This window comes from Malaya genurostris, chromosome 2 (assembly GCF_030247185.1).
Source record: "Malaya genurostris strain Urasoe2022 chromosome 2, Malgen_1.1, whole genome shotgun sequence".
NCBI classification, from domain to species: Eukaryota; Metazoa; Arthropoda; class Insecta; order Diptera; family Culicidae; genus Malaya; species Malaya genurostris.
Window position 1 is genome coordinate 325,122,969 of NC_080571.1, and position 24,080 is coordinate 325,147,048.

Sequence of the window (24,080 nt, forward strand, 5' to 3'; positions counted from 1 at the left end):
TTCTTTGCAATCTCAGCCTTCAAACGCTTCAGTAATAATTTCCAGTATATAATTTTCGCTGTTAATGGTATTTCCTTTCTCAAGATAGTCGATAAATATTACACCACGCACATCCCAAAATACCGAGGCCAGAACCTTTCCAACCGATTGCTGTGTTTTCGGGCGCTTTGGACGAGGTTCACCAGTTGCTGTCCACTCAGATAACGATCGTTTTGACTCCGGAGTGAAGTGATGAAACCATGTTTCATCCATTGTCACATATCGACGCAAAATTCCGGTTTGTTACGTTTGAACATGGCCAAACACTGCTCAGAATCATAAACACGCTGTCGTTCTTGGTCAACAGTGAGCAAACGCGGCACCCACTTTGAATAGAGCTTTCTCATAGTCAAATGCTTATGCAATATAAAGCCAACACGTTCTTTTGATATCTTTAAGATATCAGCTAACTCACGCAACTTTATTTTTCGATCATTCAAAACGAGTTTGTGGATTTTATATGCTTTCTGGTGTTACCGCCTCATTTGGACGTGTCGGTGTCTCTACGACCACGTTTGAAGTCCAACGTTTTATTGTTGTTTTTGATGAAGAGAAGTCTCCATAACACATTGCAAACGTTAACAAGTTACAAGATAACGATATTTTTTCAAATTTGGTTTTATATGACTTATCTGGTTAAGTTTTTAACTTATCCTATGTTAAATAACAATTTTAACAAAAAGCAATTTACTGATTATAATTACAATATTATAAGAGCCTTGAAGAGAACAAAATCTAATAATAATAATTCTAAATATTAAAGAATAGGATCACTTATAGAAATCGCTTTATTGTAGCCGAATTTGAATTTTTGGAATGTCGGGTAACAACTGATAAAATAGTATGGATTGAATTCAAAGAGCACACTTTCAAAAAAAAATTGATAAAATAACTGTGATTTTCAGTACAGTCCAAAACTTTCTCCGAGTATATGAACAGTATACAAGATGGAAAAGCAATTGTCAAACACCAAAATGATTCTTATGGATGCCACCGATGAAATTTTAGCCGTAGATGCGGTAAGGTCAGCCGGGTTCGTTATGTTCTGAGGAGCAAAATATGCAGCAGAGAATATTCTTCGTGCAATATACTTATGTACCTTATGATCAAAAAAGAACCGGAATTTTCATTTTAAAATTCCCGCGCTTGTCCAATCGGTAAACTTTTATTCTCTCAACGTTGGCAACACTTTTATACACATTCTGTCAAATTTTGACGCATATCGTACGATTAGTTTTTGTTTGGCGTCTATACAAAAAAGTTGAAAAATTTTCGTGTGGCGATTTTTATAATTTTTATAATGTTTTTTCCTAGACACGATTCACCAAAGGCCTTTTCTAACATTTTCAACGTTTCGGAACACTTAAATCCATTTGCAACACAAAATTTGATGCACGCACGTTGTTCTAAATTTTCATCCATTATAAAAATCGCCACACGAAAATTTTTCAACTTCTTTGTATAGACGCCAAACAAAAACTAATCGTACGATATGCGTCAAAATTTGACAGAATGTGTATAAAAGTGTTGCCAACGTTGAGAGAATAAAAGTTTACCGGTTGGACAAGCGCGGGAATTTTAAAATGAAAATTCCGGTTCTTTTTTGATCATCAGGTATCAATGTTATATATGTTTTGCATTTGGAATACGCATCCGATTGCTAACCTCTTTGGGTGTTCATGCAAGCATATTTATTCAAAATTTTCGCGTCAATAATCGAAATGTCCAAAAGCACACGTGATCTATTGCAGGAAATAGACACATAAATTTGGCTGAGAGTACCTTCGAAGCATAAAATAACCAAAGCATAACTTAACCGAATGAATCTGCGTAAATGATTTAAAAAGAATTCCAACTTAGTTACATTTATGATCATGATATCAGTCGGAATTATTCATGATCTTTGTCAGAGAAAAACGTCACACCTATGCTTACAGTAAAAAATCATGATTTAATGAACACTATTCATGGTGTATTTTCATAATATGAAAATACAGCGTTTTCATGAAATCATGATAGATTTCGCTCATATGAAATCGATTTTGTAAGTGATATGCAATAATAAGAAGTCAGCAACAAATGACAGTCATCTTTGAGAAATCCATTACTTCCTATGATTTTGCTAGGTCTGGTCGAGGCGAAAATATTGGCTTCGATTGTATTGATTGAAATCTCACAATTTAACAATCCTGCTGATGGTGCTTTCTTTTGTAGAACGCTGAAAACTTATGTTCAGGTTTAAAATAATGAATAATAATATGATCAATTTTTTCATGGAACTCCAATGTTTTCCTGCGGAACGCGCGACCAATAGTTGTCGACCAGCACACACTAAGATAGTGTACAAGGGTCACATTTATTAAGCCGCCTATGAAAGCCGTATGGTATATGGTGTATAGTAATAACAATAATAACAAACAACAGCAACAGCAGCAGCAGGTAAAAAGCTAACCAGACCCGGACCCTATCAGCTGAAGCTGAGTCAGACAGCATATTTTTCACGTTTGCATGCTCTCCGTGTTTTGTTTTGCGGCTTTGGAGTATTTGTGGGGGTGGTCATGATATCATTTATTTATACCGTTTATTTATACCCGGCTGTAACCTGTTGGTCGTTCGCCGGCTCATGATATTTACGGGTGATGGCTACAATCGTTGACAACGTTGAAGAGTGCGGGAAATTCGACCTGACCGTAAAGATATTTTGTAATTTACAAGAATCCCGTGCGATGTTTGTTTCAAGCAGTCAAATAGATATTTAATTAGCATAACGTTTAAAATTCGTGGAGCATGTATAGGGTTGGCAAGGGATCGACTTACGCAACCGGTCCCCAACAATTGACATGTTTTCGATAAATAAGATTCAGTAGCATAAGTGCTTCTGTAAATTTTTGATAGAAGAGTTACTTATTATCATAACTGTTTATTTTATTTATATTTTTTTTTTAATTTTTTGTTTAAAAAATCATAGTTCCTCGTTTTAGAAGTATAGCTTAAACCTTCGTAGCATCCCTACCAACATAATCGCCTTACTCGGCTTCATACACCGTCCATTCACATTCACACGCAGCTACCTCCCGGTGTGTTGGTGTTGGTACGAGCTGGCCGACTCGCTTGGAACACCTCCGGTAGTGGTTCGGTTCTGAGGTGCTCTTTAGTTCGCGTTTGAATATCGGTCGGACGGCTCGTGGAGTAGCTGCTAGTAGCAGGGTTTGGATGTTCGATTGGATCCTCACGTACGCGTACGACGACGTTACGGTTCGAGAAAGAAAAAGTAGTTCGCGAATCTGAAGAGCTTCGACTTCTTCGTTGAAACAAGTTTTGGATATTGCTTTTTTTTCGCCGCTAGACGTGTGGTTAATTTGTGCACAAATTTCAGCGCTTGAAGGGTAATCATTTCAGCGATTTCACGCCGTTTAGTAGTAATTCACTAAAAGCCTATCGTTGCCCATTGAAGACCCACGGGCTGGTCGGTGTCGAAACTCCGTCTGCTATTGGAGTAAATTAGATGAATGGTGGTACCCTTCATTGAACGGAATGGTGTGTAGATTAAGTCACTCCGGTTGGTGAAGAGAATCCATGTATCGTGCTGGAAGTTAGTTGACCGCAAAACGAGAAGAAGCGCGATCACATTCGAGTTCGGAATCGGGTTCAGTTGAAAGTGAGAAAAGTAGGTCTCGTGACGATTTATCGCCGGCGGACGCGTAGTCAGCTGGAACTGTGTGGAAGTTTGTTTTCTGTAAGCTGATGATGATTCATGGTCACTACGTCGGGAGGTCATACCGAGATTAAACATTATTACTGTTGTTGTCGCATTTCCTCTGATCTTGGTCGGCTGTTTGTGTTAGTTCAAATCAATGATACGATCGCTGTTCGTTCATTGATTTTGCGGCCATCAGTGAATAGGTGGCGAGAAGAGATCTCGGATTTTGAATTTAAGTGTAGTGTTTGAAAATAATGCATTAGTGTTGTAGGAGAACAGTGTGATAGAATTACAATGTTAAGTACCAGAAAACCGGGTCCCCCGGTTCCTCCAAGGCCAAGTGCTGCTGCAGTGGCCACTGCTCTGGCTAAGCACCGTGAGAATTCTCCTAATCAGTTGGGCATTCATACACTGAAACCTCCTCATCCAGGGCGTACGGTAATTTACAGATCACCTACGCTGGAGCATGACATTCACTCGCAGCAAGTGATTACCAATGGAACTGCTAGTGCCAATGCCTGTCTGAACCACGTTTCGGATAACGGAACAGAACGTCCCTTTCAGAAGTCGGAAATTTACGTCGGTGTATCTAACAGTTACAATGTACCGCGACCTATTCACCCTGTGAACAGTTTTGTTAATCGCAGTATTAACAACGGTAATTCCAACATGGAAAACAGTAAATTAACATATACATCAACATGCAGTATAATTGAGATAAATTCTTCCTCATCGGCATCGACATCGACATCGTCCTCTCCAATGTCAACACTGCAGAAGTCCGACTCCAAACCCAATCTCGTCGGCATCTGTAATGATCGTAATCATCTTAATTCTGCCGACGAGGATGATACCATCGTCAGCCAAAAACTGAATGCCTATAGCCACCGGCACACGGATCCGTTAGAAGACGCTACAATTAAGCGCAATTCGTCGGACGTGATTGTGATCAATTCGGCGTCCTCGGAGCATGACAGTGGCACCGAGCAGTATTCAGCGGATACCAACAGTATCGCAAGTAGTAACTCACTTGAACGGAAAAATAACTTTAAAAACGCAGAAACCCACAAGACACACATGACTGAGATCATCATTGGGCATGGTGCCGACAGTCTGTCGAAAACCACCACCACCACCACGGTCGTTGCCAATGGAACAGCCACTATCATTGAAGCTCGAAATGATGCCCTCCAACATAACGGATCTTCCCCCGATCCAACCACTCATGTGATACGAAGCTCGTCAATTCGGCTACCATACCGCCCCGAACCGGAAGGTGGTGAATATGTAACACCATCACAGGATCAGAATCACGGAGTTAAAGTTATCAAACGTCCTGTGATTGATCCGAAAACAATAGATTCCAAGCTAAGTGAGAAAAAAGTAGCATTCCACGAGCAGCTCATCTCGGAACTGGCTGCAATGAGAAATGCACATGAAAACACAACTTTCGACACAGTTTCGAAACGTCAACGATATCCACCGGATAATCGATCATCAACGGAAGTTTCTCCGAATGGAACTGCCACCCGGCTGGCTAGAATTCGAACTTCTGACTGGATTGAGGTAGGAGACAATGGAAAAGAAGTGATACTCTCTAGTTGCCAAATCAGCTTGGAAGACTCCGGAATGGAGGATGAGGAAAAACTGGATGATGCGTCCTCTGGTGTGGGGGATTCCTGGGATAGCGTGAAGGATGCTGAAGAACGGTAAGTCACGTTTTTTTTCGCGTTGCTAATTTATTGCGTCGGAGAATGTAAGCAAGCATTGTTCTCTGTTCTGTTCTCAGCAAAGGCAGGTTTAGGTCGAAGGTCAACTTGCTGTTGAACAAACTAGCTAGTGCTGTGGTCGCATTTTTGTTAGTCTGTTTGAGATAGAATTGCACGGCGATAGCTATCGGTTCGATTCACACCATACTAGGATCGCTCAATGATTTATGGATCATTATTTGTCGGCGATTGTCGGGGAATGGTACGTTATGACGAACTGTTACCATAAATGTTTGAAGTTTTTTTGTTGTTGTTTAGAGCGAACCATATTTCACTGAGAACTAACCTCGCTAACATCCCACGTTGAAATGCAAATTGAATCTATCGGCCAATCAACGATTTTGCGTAGCCCATCATGTACATTTACTCGTTCAGTGAAGAATATTTCATTCTATCGCTTCGTCATAGTCATAGCCATAGGTTCGTTACATGATTACCTTCCATAACAGCCTTCCGAGTTGTTGCGACTAGTGCATTGGCTACATTGCACAGACATCACAGTTGAGTTCTGGTCGTAACACGAGCTAGCGTTTTCTAACGTGATCAAGCAATTTTGCGATATCATCGCGCATGTAGCCACCGCCCCGCTTGTTGAACTGCCGAGAATGTTTCAGTTCTCGTCTGGAACATACAAATCAGTACAGTCTCGTTAAATGTGCCACGTGTTCGACCGAACGGTAGTCCGTCCAATCACCTGGGAGCGGCCGTAGAGCGCGAAAATTCACTAACGGCAGAAAAAAAAAACATGCAACCCGTAGCAGATGAATAATAAAACAAACAAGAAACCAAACTATTCATACATTATTAGTTCCAACTGTGGGCACTTGATTGTAGCTGTTCGTACTGTTCAATGTCGAATCTAATGCAATATCGGAAGGGCTTATTGTTGTTGGAATGGCCATGTGCTGTGGCCGTTGGTGGTGTGAACTACGGTTAGAGTTGGATGACGCTGTAATTTTTTTTTCGCTGTTGGACTGGCGGTACTTTCAGTTACGTGACGTTACGTGACGTAGATGCAGAGCCATAATTTTGGTTAAATTTGAATCGAGCTTAGCTATTGATCATGGCTTCAAACGATTGAAAACTTCTATTTAATTTTAAGAGAATCTACTACAAAATAAAAATTACAGTGACATTTCGATTTGATCAGTTAGTTTTGAACTGATAATTTATACAATTTGTTCTTATTCAACGCAAACCTTTCTGGTACGATTTTTTTTATTGAGCTTCAGGGCATGACTTATTGAAAAAGCATTAGTTTTGATCGCGATTCCTTTATAAAAACAAAATATTTATCAAAATGAACAGGACAATTTCAATAAATACTTATATTTTCTTGGGTTGTATAAATACTTATATTCTCGGTGAATGTAGTTGTAGACAGTTGCAATCGATTTAGTTTTTTCCATAAATACGTTTATTTCTTAAGGCAATTTACATAAGTTTTTCTTCGCCGTAGCACCACTTTTACATAGAATTCTTATCCTAATATAATTCTAATAAATTCACAACGATTTGAATTTAATAAAACATTTTCCTCTTATTTTTTAAATATCATATTATTTGAACCAAACGATTAACTGCTATAAATTATAAAATAATTGAAATTTTTATACATTTTGTTGATGTTTTCATAAACTGTTTCGAGTTTGTTTGTATCAGCACATCATTTCTATTCAAATTTAGCTATTGGATGAACTAGAGGACGAACACTACGAGTCAGAACTAAGTCTTAAAAGGGTCAATTATTAAATTGAAACTCCAATTGTCTTAAATTGTCTTTTGATAAAAAAGCTTCATGTATGGAAGGTCACGATAAGCAAGAATCTCTCGAACTGGAACATTCGATAGTCTACCTTGGATACGCAAAGAATTTATTAGTTGAGACCTGACACCACGATGCTCCACGCATGTCCAAACGACATGATCAATATCGCAATAACCTTCACCACAAGCACAATCGTTAGTCTCGGGAAGTCCAATTCTAAGGAGATGTGCATCTAACGTGTAGTGATTGGACATGAGTCTGGACGTCACACGAATGAAATCCCTACTCACATCCGGTCCCCTGCGTCATGCATTTGTCGATATTTTAAGAATAATTGAGTGCATCCACCGACCGAGATCATCTTTATCCCAAGAAACTTGGCCGCTGGCAAGTGTTTTTTGGAGAGACGTGCTATAGAATTCGTTGAAAGTAATCGGACGCTCATAAATTTCATCCACAATAGCACCACATTTGGTTAAATTATCGGCTCTTTCATTGCTTGGAATGAGGCAATGAGCCGGGACCCAAAGTATTGTGATTTGATAATTATTATTCAATATGTCGTTCAGGCACTGTTTTATTTTACCCAAGCAAAACGATTCATTGGACATACCAAACCCAGTAGTATCTTCAATTCGTGATCCGTCCGTGTAAAACATTTTCTCAGAGTTGATATGCTCGAACTTTGTTGCTAATGAGTTACGGTAATTTTGAATTTGTTGCTCGACTTTTGTTATTTTTTTTTTGAGTACTTCGCTAAGTTTATATGAAGTTAATGAAGCACCCCAACCAAATAAGCTTGAATACAAATCGAAACCCAGTGGATAGTTTGTTGTTAATAAGTTGCTAATTAGTTACGGTATTTTTAAATTTGTTGCTGATTACATCCTACTATCCATTGAGTATCGATTTGTTTTCAAGCTTATTTGGTCGGGGTGCTTCATTAACCCCACATAAACTTATCAAAATACTAAAAAAAATTGAAAAAAATTGAGCTACGAATTCAAAATTTCTGTAACTAACGAGTAACAAACTATCCACTGGGTTTCGATTTGTTTACAAGCTCATTTTGTTGGGGTTCTTCATTAACTTCATTTGAACGGAGTACACAAAAAAATAAATGAAAATTGAGCATCAAATTCAACATTACCGTAACTAATTAGCAACTAATTAGCAACAAATTATTGACTTATTCGCGTTATCATCGGCTGCTTCGCTAGGTTTTTGTTCATTCGATATCTTCGTGAATATTTGACGAATTTTCACAATCTATGGCTGGTTGTTTGTTTGGTATTACGATTAGGTATCTAAATAGGAAATTATATTTAATTTTCAAAATCAATTGTGAAGGATACCGTCAAATTTTGACCTAGTAGTTAGTATAACTCGGAAAGTAATCATCAGATCCAAAAACAAAAACAATACTTCCAGGAAGATCTTTCATTTTCAACTAGTTTGTTCAAAATCGGTCCAGCCATCTCTGGTATCTACGCCTCTTCATTTTGCACGCACTTACATACACATATTTATTCACTTAGTTCGTCGAGCTGAATCGATTGGTATAAATACTGAAAGTTAGGTATTTCTTATTATTTGCTTTTTCATGTATATTGTAAACAATTAGCAAGACAGTCTGATGAAAATCGATTTCTCATAAATTTTAAAAGAATTAATTATTCAGTATTATTTGTTTTGTTCGACCTCTTGGTGATAATCTGTAAGTGCTAGGTTGATGTTATACGGTGGATGTGCCTCTGCTTCTCAATCCAGCATCAATAATCTTTTACGAGCGCCCAAATGTTCATGTGATCGAGCGTTGTCATGATAGAAAATAACCCCTTTGCGCGTCACTGATCCTGACTGCATAGTGTTTAATATCGGGTTTTAATTTGATTCATCTATTTTATCCCATGGACCCTTTCACTTTAATCTACTGTCTTGAATTTCCCATATTGTATCTGGGAGGTTTTTTTTATAATTATTGATCTACATTCTACAAAGAAAAACAGCACGTAGTACATCTTGGACCTCAAAATCTCTGCAACGAAATTTATTCAATCTACGCTGATACTGGTTTTCACAAATTGAGTCATCAATTATCTCATCCACTTTATACATGGTGGGCCATTTAAAGTGGAAGCATCGGACAACCCAATAACTTTTGATAGAATTGTCAGAACGTTTAATGATATACCGCGTTGGAAGTGTCGTTCCAAGAGAATTTTACCATGGAACAGTACACACTAAAAGAACGCGCTGAAATTGTTCACGAAATGACCGAGAACGAGAACAACTTTTTGCGAAAAATCATCATGTCAGACGAGGCATATTTCACGTTAAATGTATGCGTTAATAACCAAATTTGTCGGTTCTAGTTACAGTTTGGTGTGGTGTTTGTGCGGATATGGTGATTGGTCCTTTTTTTTCAAGACGATAATGGAACACCAAAAACTGTTAATGGCGTTATCGAGTCGTGATAATTGGTTTCGTGATGTTCATTGTTCGCAAAAATGATTTGAATGGCTACTGATTTCAAGAGGACGGTGCAACATGCCATACAGCTCGACTAACAATCCATTTGTTACAACCATTGTTCTTCGGACGAGTCATATTGGAAAACGGTGATTTTGAAATCACCAGACTTTTTTTGTGGGGCTATTTGAAATTCAAAGTATACGCTGATAAGCTAATAACCATAGCTCAACTCAAATAAACATACGACGTGAAGTCGCCGCCATTTCGACGGATACATTGGCCAATACATTTTGTACTTAAGGCCAAAGGTGGCAATTACGCGATATCATTTTCAAAAAAAAAAAAAAAACTGTAACATATCTCCTTGAACCAAAATAAATTATAATCAATATGAGAGCAAATAAAATTTGTTTTCATATATTTTGTTTAGAAAAAATTGCTTCCACTTTAAATGGCCCACCCTGTAGCTAGGACTTTATTCCATTCGAATACCACATGTTTCGATTCAAAAACTCTACGTTATACTTTAGTCGATGGACTCAACAGTTGGCTAGTTCTTGAGCTCGAAAGATGAGATTATTCGATGAGGGATGCATCTTTGCTTTCTATATGGAGCTGCCTTCGAATTCGAATTCGAATATGAAACCGCATTAATAAGTGATCAGGTTCAAGTATATCTGGTTCAATCAGAATAAAACAGTACATTGTATTTCAAAATGCTGGAAAACATTTTCACCAATCGATTTGATGGAACGAAAGTAAGTATTTTGAATGTTTGCCAACGAAAAATTTAATTCAAATCAAACAGTGTTATATTATACTTCCTATAGAACTACGATCCTGTTCTGACTTACGAGATTTCCCTATCAGAAACGACAATATTCAGAGAGTTAATGACACATCCGTTGGAAAGTATTGCTCTGATTTGTCATTCCGAATAAGGCAAAACAGTAAAAATATTTCAACCAATATATTGCTTAACCAATATTCGGTTTACTGCATTAGTTTTCTCGTGAAAGGCAAAGCATGTATCCGAGTGCGCGTGAATCGAATATAGGTTCATATATTTTTCGAATACAGAATTGATTGTAGATCTGTAAATTACTGTTAATTAATTAATACTGTCATTAATTAGTGAAATGTATTTTCATTAGCACAATTATTATTGGAAAATTCTAGTTGTTTATTCCAAGATCGACAAACTACCTTATCTATTACTGAGGACTAACTAAAACAACAACTGAATAATAATTGCATTATTTTGGGTGCATCGGTAAAAGCCTTTTAGTTAAGAGTACAGTTTGATCTCAAATTTATGTAAACCCTTGGTTTCTGTTTAACTATTCTTCGAGTATTTATACAAATAATGAAAAAACTGCGATTTTGTGTGAATATTCTACCAAGTGATTTGTCTATGTAGTATAAAAATATCCCCATTTTGCACGATAGCGAATATGAACGCCGCAACGCACCGGAAGGAAAGTCTTCAGAAACTAATTCTGCCACTTATCTCAAAATATAAAGATTGTTTTGGTTTGGTTTGACTTCTTTCCACTATGCGTGTACCATCTTGAATTGGTATTAACAAAATTATTTCTAAGTTGTAAAAGAGGAGATGATTTCGAAACCTCTTGTAAAACATTAAGAAGGAGGCGCAAGAACTGGTCAGATCCAAGAGTTTGGGATGCAAAATGAATAATACACGTTTGAGTAAAGCAGTTTTCTGCTGTACTCACACTTTTCGGTACAAATCTTAAAGTTTCCTTGAACATAGCTTAGTAAATCTTTGTAAAAATGAACAAACGAACAAACTAGAAAAATATCATTAAGGTCTGAGGCCAGTGTGTTTTAGGGTCTTTTAGAGGGCTGTTTTCACGCTACAAATCTGATTTTCTCAAAAACGGTGACGAACATAAAAACCCCAACTGACAATCTCTTAGAAAATTAGTTTAGATTGTTCTGTGAAAATTTCAGAATGATTCATTGACTTTAGCGGTCGGGACAGTCTTTTTTTCTGAAGAAAGAATTGCAAAGCTGAAAACGCCATCTTTCAACTTGTTCATTGAATATCTCGCCTTCAAAAACAAGGATCAAAAATCTATACTGACAATGTCTAGATAATTTAATTTAGATGCGAATAGTGCTTAAAAACATATATGTTATCGCGATAAAAATGTAGTGAATGTTATTTTTGTGAAGGTAAGTCGATTTTTATGCACGCACCATTTTTTCTGCTCCAGTTTCCTGGTAACGTAACGAAATATGAGAGAGAAATAAAATCGGCTCAGCAAGGCTGCCAAACAAGCGGTAGCTTTATTGGATGCAGACACATTTTATGCAAACTTGTAACCGAAAATATCGAGATTTTTGTGGTCGCCCGGCCCTTCGAGAGTCATTTTGTACATATGCAATAGAGCATGGAGAGAGAGACACGTGGGTATACGCCACCTACTGGCCTCAGCCCTTAATAGCAAACAGCGAAAATAGAATCGTGTGACAAATTTTTTTTCAGAGACAGATTTCTCACATATCCACATCCAGCGGGGAATAGAAAATAAATCCAAAATTGATGACTGTGTGACCTATTTGTGCTTTCTTGCGGAACCACACAAAGCGTGCCTAATTTGAGAATATACTTCCGTTCTCTTCAATCGGATTTCTTTCGGAATAGTGTTTCGCCACTTCCAGAGTAATTCAATTGGCGGAACGATTTTCTCGGTTTGGAGAAAGTTTTCAGGATCATGTCCAGCTTCTGGTGCCTTTTTTTTTTGCTATTTTGCTAATCAAACACTTTATTATTTGTTATTTGATTTTGGTTTGATATGAATTAATCTAAATTCATGTCGAATTTCTGCCATAACAAACAAAATACCTCACTCAGAGCAAATTCAGCAGCTGATAGTTTTATGTAGGAGATCTATTATAGAACTAAAACTGGAACAAACGTATCTTCAGCAAGCCGTTTTAGTTTTTTTTCATTCGATTCATTCGATACTGTCAAATTTAAAACTGGTATACGCTGCAGCTCTATCTTTTGTATTCTAGTAGAACGCTGCTTGTTATAATTTCCAGATTGAAATTATAAAACTGACATAAATTATGCATCTAGAACTAGAACACTACTGAATATGGGCTCAATTTGATGTTTTATATTTTTATCGTAGTAACCGTGGGAAAAAAGAAATGATGATCCACCCGGCGAGCGAACATAATAATATTAAAGCCGGGTCTAAATAAATGATAAAAATATATGATAAAAATCGCAAGTTTCTCTATAATTGCAGAAATGATCGATGAGAGTCTATAGTTGTAATGAATTTTGCTGTAGAACATCACATAAATGACCGGATAAAATTACAATCGTTGGATCACAGTGTTCATATACGATTTGCACGGTTTCATCGGTATATTTTCGTGAACGTAATTTCCCCCATTTTAGAGAAACTCAATCTAGAAGATCAGAACATCGATTCCATAGTCTGAAGAAGGTTGTTTTTTTTTTATTTAAAAGATATTTTTATTCAGGCCTATTTGCGTACAAGCTTTACGTGGCCGATTGAGCCGATTTTTTAAATAATTTTCTTTTGAGTTGGATCTCGTTGTCACACTTTTTCTAGGGGGAGAGGAGCTTCCATTTCCCTCCTGCGAGGATTGAGGGGCACTTCGTTCGTGGTTCGTCTCGTCATCCATTGCCGCATCGATGGTATTGTTGTCGATTTCCGTCTTCTTTTGGCTGTCACAGATGTACTGGGGTTGCTTGGGGTTGGTGTGAAGGAAGCACCGTTGTCCTTTGGTGTGGCTGTCTCCTTGTCCAGTTTATCACATGGCTTACCGTAGTGAACAGCTTTTTGGCAATATTGACATGTGGCCATCTGATTGTCATAGGTAACAAGTGATTTGCACGGAATTCTTGTATCTTGACCGAAAATCACATAAGAAGGTATAGGCTTCTTCAAGTGTATGCGTAATTAACGTACGCCATTTAGAATACCGGGGAAAAAATTCTTCCACTTTTCTTTTTCCATAGAGAGAATCTCTCCGTATTGGGACATAGTTTTACGAATATATGAATCGGTGACGTTTGAGGGAAGATCATGCACACGCACTTCTATAGCACTATCTTCCATATATACTGGAATGTTGTACTTAATGTTCTCGTGCTCCACAAAGTGCACATTGTTATTGTCTTTTGCGAATTGAATTGCATCCAACTCTTTATAAAACTGGATGTAAACAACATTATTTGTCTTATTGCATTGACGTAAATGCACATGTTTAATGTCAAGATGCATTTGCTCCTTAAGCAAACCTTCAAGTTCTCGTATCGAAGGCCGAATTTTGCACTGCCTAAAGTCAACAACAATTGTATTCTTTCGTGTCGGCGGTAGCTTTTGTTCGTTTGGTTCACTCATTTCGAGGTCGTTCTATTGTTCACTACACAATACTGTACTTGATTTTTTCTGTCCCGAACGTAAGCGGTTTTGTTTTATCGACTGACTTGGATGAGATGTGAAAGCGGACTGAAGAAGAAGGTTGTTGATTCTCTGGTATCTCCATAGCAGAACTGTTTCACGTATTGAAATTAGTTTTCAAATTCATTTTTGGCTCTGATGATTAGTTTTGGATCACTTTGTTCAATCTGTCTTCATTGGTGCTTGATACAAACGAAGATAATATGTTCTGTGTACGAATGAAAATTACCATCTGGAATACAGCTACACTTTAGCAGAATATTGATTTTCGTAATTGCTCCGTAAAACAAAAAATAGAAGGAAAGTGGTAAAGTATAGCACATTCCACATTGTAGTAAATTAGTTTAAAAATTGTAGTAACTTAGTTAAGAAATATGAACAATTACGGAACCGAACTACGGAGAGAGCAGAAAAAAAGATATTTTTACGCAAATTTATAAATATGTTTTCCAATTGCCAAAATATTGAGAGGGCATGGCCACTCTAATAAATCATTTGGAGGGGCCAAAAATGCTTTGTGATGACTGAATGAAGTGTGTTCTAGCTGGCTTGCGATATAAGATCCTTACCTCACCGACCGTCCACAGTGTACATGCACATGTGTTTTTCTCACATCTACAAATCTTCATTTAAATTTTCAAAAATAGAAGAACATTGAAGCACATAATTTTGGTCTCTGTTTCTATGCTGTTTCAAGAAAAATACTTCTAAATGTTCTGCAATCAACCTTGAACAAATCTGATCATTATAATAATCCAACTAACCGTGCAATTTACAAATCGATAGCATTCGGCGAGGTGGAACATATTTCGCCTGGTCATGTATAATTAATATAATAGCTTCTTGGTCAATTAAATCTTGGTACTATGCTTTCGGCCGTTCCATCGGCTGATTTATGGTTCCAAATGTGGCTTCATGCAAGGATTTTTGCTGGTGTAAGATTCGGCTCCTATTCATACGGTGTCAAGGTTTCAACTAAAAGCACCGAAAATGGGCTTTTAGAAACTTTCACCGATCACGATCTCTTCAATTTTCTAACCGATCAGTCGGTGAATAATAGCACATTAGCATCTTCAATTGGGGGGAAAGAAGGACTAAACTAGCCGTGAAAACGGAGGAAAAGTAACCCAACTACGGGTTTTTGCTTTGCTGCTTGTGCAGATCACCAAAAGCGGTAAATGATTTTCAAGTGCACGCTGCGACTTAACTAGACCTTGATGTGCGTGTGCTTATTAAGTACCTCCGGTACAATAATTTTCGATCACACTGGAACGTGAGAAGACCGGCAAAACTATGAACGGACACCAATATAATACACTGTCGGATGCAGTCTGACTAAGCGGAAAATTAAGTGGTAACAAACAACAATAGATCGCGCTCCCGATTGACGAGGGGTTTCTCAGGCTAAGTGGCTTTGGTTACCGGGCTAGTTAAGCTACCGGGTAATTTCCGAAACCGTTAGCGTTGGGTGGATATGCCAAAAACTCAGTACCAATATGATGTTTTCGCGCTGGTTTGCTTTAGGGTTTCTCATTGTTTATTAATAACAAGCAGGAATCGATGTGATTTGTTTCACATTTTCAAACCAATGAACGAAAACGTATTTCGTGGGCAGTCGATATTTTATTGCATTTTTGCGACATATTCGTCACATAAATTTGTTAGGTTTAATCCGCTAGTTCTGAACGTTGTTGATTGTTATATCAGATGCGCAACTAAGTAGTCTCAGTTAGAATCTCCCTAACCCCACCCTCGGATACATTGACGGTAGAAGCGTTTTATTTTGAGGTTATCTACGATTCAAATGATTTCATGATGTTTTCATTTGAGCGACGCTGCTGATTGGTCAGGCAATGAATCATCAAACGGAACAGGTATTTATTTGGATGGCGTAATATCTGAAAAATATCTGGAGTGGGGTAGAAATTCTAGCCCCCAAATACGTTAATCTACTAGACAGCATCCAGTATTTTGTTATTTTTGGGTAATAAATATATTTCATCATTATAAATTTTCTTCCAACACTATTCTGTCAGAACAGTTTGTTTACAATATTTCTAAGCTTGGATCATTACGTTTTGAATATATGGATTGACCAATTTTCACAATCATCAATTGTAAACTTTGTCTCGATCATATTGGTATAGTGTATTGTTATCGTGATGAGCAGGTATATAGCCTTATGTAAAGCAAAGAATGTAAATTTTCAGCGTAGCTTGATGTGAGAAAACACAAATTGTTTCAACTTGTGAACAGATTTTCCTGCAAGTTTGCTCTTCATATTGGCTCAGCCATTTTCGACAGAGTTTGCGTCGAAAGAGAAGAAGGGTCGGTCTAATGTGGCGATACCACTCTTCTCAATTCCGGCGCTTCATTGCCTTTTGGAAGGACCCATTTAGGCTTCGTTGGCAAATTTCGATTATTTTTGCAGCTTAAAAATTTTTCCTGGAAATCTCATTTTTACGAGATGTTTAAGTCAATTCGGTACTGTTTCCCAAACAGGCACGAGCGAGAGAATTGTTTTCGACCAACTAGGGGGGGAAGGGGTATAAATGATGAAAAAAACACCATTTTCGTGATTTTTTTCAGAACTATCGTTCAACAAAATAAACTCAAACATTTTGCATAACACAAAGCATCATTCGAACAATATTGTGTAATTTTTTTGTGGGAAAATATTGAGAAATAAGACGGTGAAGAGGTATTTTTGAGAACGCTTCTCATGATTTGCGGTGTCCTCTGTATCTCAGCGCAGACTAATCAGAAGTCAACAAATCAAAACAGCATAGTTAGAGTAAAAGTTTTTCTAGACCCCAACGTTTCTGTTTGATTTTTTTAATTTTTTTTCAATTTTTGGTGGTTTTTTATATGTAGCAAGTGTGTGCAAAATTTGAACAAAATTGTAGCAGTAGTTTTTGAATGACGATGGACACGCACTTTTAAAAGCTACTTTTGAGAAAAACGCGTTTAAAGTTTTTTGTCTATAAAATCAATGGAAACCATTTATTACTCCAGGGAGCCCGCAGGACCTAAAACTTTCAAAAAATCATATTTTTCTTTTATAATATATTATAATGAAACATTTCAAGAATGTTTTGTCAAGTTTTGAAGTCAATCGAAGTAGAAATCTTGAGCCTGTGCGCCGAGCTCTTGTTTCTTCGCAGAATGAGATAGCCATAGATAAAGGTCCATAACTTCCAGAGTTTCGTTCCAATGGACTTGAAAATTTTACAGAATATTATTGAAATGTTTTACTATAAGGAAATATAAAGAAAATAATAAATGATTTTTAAAAAGTGTTAGACCCTACCCGCCCCTTAATATTTTTCTTCGCTCAATTTAGATATTTTGTCGTTTGTGGTTTTTTTTTTAGCTCGATTAAGTCATCTTTCCTAAGATGGAGTTGAGTTTTTTTTGCTTACTAAACCAACGAGCGAACGGCAAATCTTATTTTGCCCTGGGCGCCAAATTTCCTCAGTACGCCACTGAACAGAGGTCTCAACCTTGTAGAGCGGTATCGCAGGTTGGTTTTCTGTAAGCGTCGTTTGATCGTGTTGAGACTAACGAAAATTTCTTTTCTGTCAAATATGACTTAGAATTCACGCAGACGCCGAATAGGACTATTAATAAAAATCTGTGCTATCAGACAGAAAGACAGCCTAAAAGTCCAGTTTGTTTCGTTACACGACAATTCGCTTCGAAGTTTAGAACAATATTTACGTGATCGAGAAACTGCGTCGTAACCAGCCGATTTTACTAGTAAAATAACAACGCCAGACTAGTAAACTAATAACGACAACTTTCAATATGAGTGATGGAAAATTTAAAACCATAGTCCCATAGTCTACGATGGGCTGGGCATGTCATAAGGATGCGGACGACTGCCCAGTGAAAATGGTTCTTGAATCTAATCCGACTGGTACAAGAAGAAGAGGAGCGCAGCGAGCAAGGTGGATCGATCAAGTGGAGGGTGATCTCAGAAGCGTCCGTGCCTTGAGTGACTGGCGACGAGCAGTCATGGACCGAGTTATGTGGAGACGTATGCTTGATACAGCAAAGGACACCCCAGGCCTATAACTGTTAGGTAAGGTAAGATAGTCTGATTCTGTTCGACTCTTAGGTGCATTCAATTCAACTTTAACTGCTATGTACTGAATAGTCGAAGACGAAATGTGAAAATAGAGATAATGTGACGATCTTTTCCTTTCATTTTTTTTTAAATTAAGGAGATTGAAAAGGTTTCCCCTCGTTCACCGTGCATAACTATCACATTCAGAGCTTAAAACTGTCACGCATTCTCAATGAAAGAAACCATTCCAACAGCCTCATTTTCAATATTTTACTGTCTCATTCGTAGATGACCGACACAAGAACAAACGAAGAGAGACGAAGCATTTTCGTTTCTCATCGAAAAAATGAGAGAGTATAATTGCCAACGTCACTCTTTGCTCTATGACAAGACCAAACCAAAGTATCGTCTGCAGGGAGCATCAGCAGGATTTCAATTCTCATTCTTTCATCGATGTATTGAAAATCTGTGACGCTTGGTTATAGAGAGTGTCTAAAATATGACAAATCGAAGTAATTACATCCATGATCCTCTTTGGAAACCAAAACTACTACAAATTCGAGCACCAGCAGGTGAAAGTCATTGTGAAACCTTTTTCTGTCATTTTCGATTCTCAAAACTTCGGTTGAATACCGACACTGCATATTATGGGACTTTCACTAAAAACCACAAATGACTGAAAGAGCGAATGAAAGAAAGAACATAATTTTGAAACTACCGTTCCGCTTATGTCACTGACTGGACATGGATTTTGTTCTCATAGTTTCCAAGCGAAGCTGAGAGTGACATTAATTTCTCCTCGTTTTCGTCTATTTTGAGTAAATAAAAATGACTTTTATTAGCCCTGATCACATTTCGCATTCGTCGTTGCAGTTATATCAATGATTTAATTCTTGGTTCAAGTAACGATGAAATGCATCATGGGGAGCTTGAACAGTTATATTAATAATAAGTTCAAAGATTACGTCAAATGGAATGCCGAGCAGTGTCCTATTTTTGTCTGCTCCGGCATATCGGATTTCTCTGCCATAGACGACGGGTTTGAAGGTGTAAGCGATATATCAAAGGGAAAGCATCGGTCTGATTGGTCAATCGATGCAAAAGTGAAGCTGTTGGAAGCATGCGAATTTATAAATGGAAACAAAATTATAGCTAAAGTTGCAGTCCTACACGTAGCACGCTAGAGGTAGGTTGTTGCTAGACAGCAAGACAAAAAGTGCTATAAAACGATTTGAAGCTTTAATTGGTATGCTCTGATCTTGTGTCATGCAAGTTCGGATGAAATTCCATGTTATGTCGTTTCACTTGAGAAATTGACAACTACCCCAGGGTAAATTTGGAGTGCTTAAGATTAATTTCTAATTTATATAAGACGGACTCGATTGATAATGAGAAAAAGTTTATCACTTCAACCGAAATCGCAGAATGGTATGGAAACTTAACGCTATAAAAATAACTACTTGCATACAAAACTTGAACACAAGCTTGGCGAACAGAAGCTTTATATCAAAATCCGTATTGCAAGTATGTATACATATATACAAGTATGTATACATATACAAGATATAATTGCATTCATTTGGGATATTGGTATAATTTTGTCGGCTATAAAACAAACAATGTTCGGTGTTGGTTCCTTATCAAAATAAATCTAGGCAGACCCTCGTGCAATTGCGGATTCAAAAGTGTGACGATTGATTGAACTGTTTGATTGTGGATCATTGGAAATTTTGGTTGTTTTGTTGCACATCAATGGCTCGAACAACCACATGGGGCTGATTCTTGTAGTTTTTTCTAAGCCATTCACCTCATTTTCTCAATACTACTGTAGCACTTCTTCGCTGTAGTGGCAGCTTGCCAAACTAGACCAAATATTTGTAAGTTTTAGTGCAATGCAAATTGCAAGTCATTGAAAAAACCTTGTACTAAGGTGTTTGTGAAATTTATGTTAGAACCAACGAATTGAATGGCTTCTATCAAAATAACTTTGTTATTCTCATAAGTTATAACAATCTTATAACACTTTTCAAAATGTTAATCTATTAATCTGCACGCGTCGTGTTCGACTCGTCGGTGCATGTCAGTTCGAATTGAACTCTCAGTGCATCATATCAACTTAACACAAACCGCTAGACAGATATAAAATATGACCTCACTTTTGACCACACATGTTAGTTGCGTTGAAGTGCAATGGCTTTGTTTAATGCACCGTAGCGAAATGTTTTTGTTGAGCTGCTATGGTGCTCTAGTAGCTCAGTTTGAGCGGTTATTTCAATCCCCCATGTAAACTTCGTAAATCTAGTTAAATTCGTGTAACGTGATTTTTTGGCATTAAAAATGCCTTACTTTTCACTATACGGGGCCGGGTGTCAATTAAAAGTTTCAAAAATAGTCGCGTAACCTTTTTGTGTCATAATTTTGAACGTTAATAACTCGGTCATTTGTTGATGGATTGTTATAATTTAAAAACCAATCGATTCGGAAACTTTTAACTTAAACATGTATGACGACGTCGTTTCAGTATTTCAATAGTGTACTATTGAAAAAATGGTTGGAATCGACCTATGTTTTCATCCACCAATCCCTGTTGTACAAAATGACGTCAACTTTTTGTTCGGCATAGGAGGCTTTGCGTCATGCATAAAAAACACCGTATCGTTATGACTAGTATGAAGAGAAATCTATAAATACAGGCTGCACAATATTTCTTTGTCTAGTTGATGTTTGACTGTGCATGAAACAAGTAGCTTGTCCAGTGAGCTGATGACTGGATTGTATATGCGTTCACTTGCTGGATTGTCGCTTTTGCATTATGTGTTGGTGAAATTTCCTACTGTCTGCGCAACACCGTGTTCGCTTGAGTATCTTATATATCATCTAGCTATTGAAGAACCGAATCAGCGTGGTTACCGATTCTTTTGAAATATCCCATGTATTTAGCAAATTTTTGGTCGATTTTGCCATTAAAAATGCCTTACACTTCGCTTCCCGAGGCTGGGTGTTGTTTAAAACATGCAAAACTAATCGCGTAACATTTCTCTGTCATAATTTTGAACGCTTATAACTCAGTCATTTGTTGATGGATTTATTTAATTCAACAACTAATCGATTCGGAACCATTTAACTTAAACTTATGAGATAACGTCATTTGAATATTTCAATTGCATACCATTGAAAAATTGGTTTAAATTGAGTATTTTATTTTGGTTCTCTGGTAACTATCAGGCCAATTTAGAATTATCAGCGATAGATTTTCCGGATCTAATTTGCAGCGCTTGTTCCTCGATGATTTGTTAATGGATTTTCCTAATTTAAATGATTCCAAAGCTTCAATATTGTAAGCTTAAAAATGTTTTAATTTGTCAACGGATCGGTTTGCATACTTAAATCTCCATTCCCATACGAACAAAACTTGACAGTATGACTGAACAAGTTGTTGTCCCACCAGGAATTAAACGCTTCAAAAAATTCAAAATTAAATTCTGAAACTTATCTAAAAGTGACCTTCTCGGTTTAGTAGTATAAATAAGTTCCACAGGCTCACATATACAGTACAATTAGATGCAATATCATATAGTATCAAAGATAAACTCAAGGTAAGTTTACTTGCGATTTTACATGTATCGTTTGAATATGAACCCTCGTAGAATTTAGTTAATGACCAGTTTTAGTTGAATTATTATTTGCTTCAAAACAATAAGCGTCTGATGGCTACACGCGTTGTAACTATGACAATGTTTATTCATGTGTTAATAACATCTAGTTACAATATGAACAAAATTTCGGAATTTTGTTGCGTATCCATTCCGTATATTCCTAATATGCCAAAGCGAAAATCAATGTAAGTAACTAAATATTTTATGCGGGCTGTTTCACATGTTTTCTTCCTCGTATTGTTGCCATATTATTTACCGACACTTTCCGAAGATTATCGACGATTTTGAAAGATTAATAAAATTACACCATTACTGAGATTACTGGTACAACATTCTCTTGGATCGATTAACTGTTTATAAAATTAATAAGTCCACCCAGTGAACGACCATTATTAGGTTAAAACTAGGGGTAAATAAACGATATAAATGAAATCAAATTAATAAATTTGTACGTTTCTCGAAAATTATCATCATAAAATAAAATAGTTTCATTTGTTCAGGTTAAAATCTTTAGGTTGTTTGTATCTAAAATTGAGCTTTCAAGTAACTTTAAAGTGTAGTGAAGTTTAGTGTATCATCATCATTATCATCTTTATTTTTGTATTTATTATGAAGACCCTAGAAACGTTTCATTTTTAATGTTATTGTGCTCGGTTGTGTCTTGAATACAACCCTCTAATTTTTTTCTACCAGAATTACCTTCTTGATCACACCGAATCCCTAAAGCGCTTATAACTGTGTATGCCATCTGGATCCATCACAACAGAGTTGCAAACAGTCAATTACAGCGATGTATCTTCCGTTAACATAATGACCTCCATTACAAGTCCATACTTTCTTCGCTTGTCATCGTCAACCCCCGGCCCCATCTCTTTCTCCCAAAAAGCAGTAAATTCCTCTCGACTCAAAACAAGCAAAAACAAACCATTAACTCAGTTTTTGACCGCATTAACAAAACTACAAGGACTGAACGATCATGATGAATATCCGAAAATAGAGAAATAAGTGACAGCCGAAATAGGCTCGGTTCCCGCGTTCCACTGCCATACTGCGGGCATGGCAATTTCGACTGATGGTCAGTGGCCCATTGCTTTGGGCCTAGCTGCTACGAATACTGCTGCCTACCCGGTCGGTTGGTGGTTGATGGCCATCGGTCCGAGAGTACGCGAAACCCAATTTCAGTTGTATAATAAATTCAAACTAGTATTATATGGACACTTAGGTTAGGTTTTCTCCACTGGGCGGTGCTGGCGGAGCGCACGCTTCGGTGAGCAAGCGCAATTTTGCGTTTTTTTTTAGATCCTAAGTGTGCGCACATGCTAAACCAAACAACCGATGGTCGCCCGAGCGATGTAATTGGTGAAAAATTTGGATCATGTGAGCAGATCAGTCAAACTAAATTTTGGCTTGCTAATTGTTGGTTGTAACAACTAGTCGGATGACACTCGGAGGCTTGTTAATGGCTTTTATTTTCTTTCTATGATGTGCTCGGTTTGCGAGATTTCAACAATTGGTTGATCTGGTCACATTAGGTTCGCAATTTGAAGAACCATAACTGTTTCGAGTTTGCCTAAATCAAATGTTTAGTCACGCATTCAAAATGATATTCTAATTGCTGGCAAGGCTTTGCTCTGTTTTTCTCACACATTCCAGTCTGAATCATTTTTTTCATAAAAGTGTTGATAAAATTTTTTGTGGTCACCTCAACACAGGCAAACATAAAGTAAACTTGGTTTCTTTTGTTATTTCCATTATTGTAATTAACTTTATTATTTGTATTTCTTATTAATAGCTGATTCATTTCGATAAATGCTGATCAACACTTATGATGATTCAGAAAAAATACCTAATACAGAAACTATTTTGATATAATATTTAAATTTAAAATTAAAGAGATTCTCAAACAAATGGCTACTACTTTAAATGTCACATACGATTGAGTGCCTTCAGAAAAGATGAAACCGTGAAAAATAGAAAAAATCTTTCATCACCCATTTAATGTACTACTGACTGTTTAAGGCAGGTAAACACTGCGAGCTGTGAAACTGCCTGGTAGCAGATGGGAAAATGTGTGCCATCAATAATGCAACTTTTGCAATCCAATAGACCTAAAAAAAAGCCGAAGCCGGTTT

General features: G+C 37.1%; 1 protein-coding gene across 1 annotated transcript in view; it reads left to right on the top strand.

The window, feature by feature from the left end:
* Positions 1-3,186: 3,186 nt before the first annotated feature.
* The window catches only part of LOC131431416 (homeobox protein 5-like), a 105,833-nt gene continuing 84,939 nt past the window's right edge, over positions 3,187-24,080 (top strand). The window contains exon 1 of the mRNA XM_058597112.1: positions 3,187-5,448. Within this exon, the coding sequence (XP_058453095.1) occupies positions 4,034-5,448 (1,415 nt within the window). The 5' untranslated portion in view covers positions 3,187-4,033. The remainder of the gene's footprint in view (positions 5,449-24,080) is intronic.